Source organism: Pteropus vampyrus, unplaced genomic scaffold (genome assembly GCF_000151845.1).
Source record: "Pteropus vampyrus isolate Shadow unplaced genomic scaffold, Pvam_2.0 Scaffold478, whole genome shotgun sequence".
Classification (NCBI taxonomy): Eukaryota; Metazoa; Chordata; class Mammalia; order Chiroptera; family Pteropodidae; genus Pteropus; species Pteropus vampyrus.
This window is the reverse complement of record NW_011889259.1, coordinates 98,457-100,809: the sequence shown is the minus strand read 5'-3', so window position 1 is coordinate 100,809 and position 2,353 is coordinate 98,457. Positions and strand designations below refer to the sequence as shown.

At 58.9% G+C, this 2,353-nt stretch overlaps 1 protein-coding gene across 1 annotated transcript in view; it reads right to left on the bottom strand.

Moving 5' to 3' along the window:
* Window positions 1-302: 302 nt before the first annotated feature.
* LOC111732656 overlaps window positions 303-2,353 on the bottom strand; it is a 4,396-nt gene continuing 2,345 nt past the window's right edge. Inside the window, exon 2 of the mRNA XM_023524587.1 lies at window positions 303-1,291. Within this exon, the coding sequence (XP_023380355.1) occupies window positions 708-1,291 (584 nt within the window). The 3' untranslated portion in view covers window positions 303-707. The remainder of the gene's footprint in view (window positions 1,292-2,353) is intronic.

The following is a 2,353-nucleotide window of genomic DNA, read 5'->3' as shown; positions in this document are numbered from 1 at the left end:
CTCGGTTTCGTGGGTCCGTTTCCGTGCGCCCAGACACAGACCTCACCGCACTCGGGACTTCCTAACCATTAATTTATAGCAACCGGGACATTCCGAGGGCCCGGCGGCCACCAGACAGGGCTTTGCCAGCTCTCCACCACCGAGGATTCATTCGTCCCTGGGTCCCGGACGCAAGCGCCTCCCACTCGGGAGAGATTCTGCTCACGGCTTGTCCCCTCCCCAGGCAGGGCCCACAGAGGGTGTGGGTACAGAATGTTCTGGGCTTTGAGTTGTTTTCAAATCCAAATTTTTATCCCATCGGCAAACGTTTCTTAAGCGCCAACTGCCTGCCAAGGACTAGGTAGATCGCGGAGGGGGCCACGCTGTGCCGAAGCGGAAGGCACAGCCGTGTCACGTCTGCAGGTGTCCACGGCGTCGGAGGCCCGGGAGCCAGAGCATCTCAGGCCCCGGCCGGCTCCAGGCAAAGGTGGCCGCGGGCAGGGACACGGGGAGTGCAGGAGAAAGGGTGGTGGCTCGCAAGGCGCTGGGAGCAGGGTGTGCAGGGCTCACGTGCCACACCCAGGGCTAAGTTCGCAGGCCGTCTACACAGAGAGCGTCTGGCAGGCTTTTCCTATACGATGAATTCTCTGCGAGAGGATAAACACTTTTTCTTTTTTTTCTTTCTTTCTTTTTTTTCCACAAGGCCCAGGATGAAGCTGCCCCCGATGTCACCTCCAGTCCGCTGGCAGCCGCCTCGCCTCGTCTTGAAGCTCACGCTCTGGCCTCCCGTCTCCCACGCGCTGCGAGCGACCAGGGCCCTGGACTCCCACACCGTGGAGCCCCCCGGTTTCGGTCGGTACGCAGGGTAGGGTGACGGCAATGGCGGCTCTGATTGTACAGATGGGGAAACTGAGTGCTGGATTCAGGGCTGATGCTGGGCAGGTGTGGGCTGTGCAGGACCCTGAGATGACCGCCTCCTCAGAGAGGCTGTCGGTGTCCAGCCTTGGTGCTTTGAGAGAGCGTAGTCTGTGAACCCCCCCAAACCAGGGGTGCCCAGAGCTTTCAACAGGTCTCTTGAGAGTCTCAAAGGGGCTGGTCATTTCCCAAGCCCCTGGCTTCCTGCCCACAGGCTCATAGATGATTCGTGCACCCCAGGACCACCAGGTGGAACCCCACAGGAGGCCGGGATTCACTCTGACGGGGTTGCGGGGGCTTCTCGAGGGAAGGAGCACTTGAGAAGGACCGCCGTGGCCTCCTGCTCCGTGGACAGTGCTGGTGCTCAGGTGGCAGCGAGGTGCTGGTGAAGTATCTCCTGATCAAAAACGTACTCTGGTGAGTCACGTGTCCACTTCACCCCACAGACTGACAGATCCGGGTGAGATGCCAGCCCTCCACCTCTCAGCTGGTGGTTTGGGGAGAGTCCCTTAACCTCTCTGAAACTCAGTTTCCCGTCACAAGACGGGTTGTCACAGAACCTGCCTCAGAGGCTGCTCAGAGCAGGACCTGGCAGACAGGAGGCACCCCTCAGTAATCATCACTATTGGTCATGAGGTGACAGTGCTCCCTAGAGGCCAGGTCCCATGCCCAAATCTGGGAGCCTGTTGAGGACCACCCAGGTAGTCTCGAACTTCAGGGAGCTTGGAGCACAGTGGGCTAAAACGTCAGTTAATACACGGTGCCGTGTAGCAACGAGGAGCCCTCCCCGCCCCCCCTGCCCCTGGCCTCAGGGTGGGCTCCCTCCTGGGGACCTGGTCTCTGAGCAGAGCCTTGAAGGATACATGACATCGCTTGAAAGAGGAGAGGAGGAGATGGGAAGCTAAGGGTCTCACTGTTCCCAACACGCACACGCAGACCCACAGCATAGACACGAGTGTACACCCCACGCGCAAACATGCACACACGGGTATGCGCACACGCGCGCCGGCCAGTGAAATCGCGTGTACACCATGCATGTCGACATGCACACGGGCACACCTGTGCGAACGAGAGAGGAACATCACCAGGCACACGAACGCACACGTGTGCGTGCACATGTATACAGACCTTATTCGTTCACACGAAATCGCAATACATGTGTGCACAGACGAGCACACACCCAGCCTATGAATACACACACGGGTACACCTGCAAACATAAACATGCAGGCATAGGCAGACGTGAACGCAGACCAAACCACATATGCAAGCAAGCATGTGTACGTGTGCACACGGCCACACACAGGTGCACACATGCACAAATGTGCAAGAGCGTACACCATGCCTGCCTACAGAGACGCGCATGGACTTATGCACGTGATGCACACACCCACACGCTCACACACGCGCGCACACAGGACGTGTGCCCTGCTCTCTGCACCCATGAGCCTAAGAAGCTC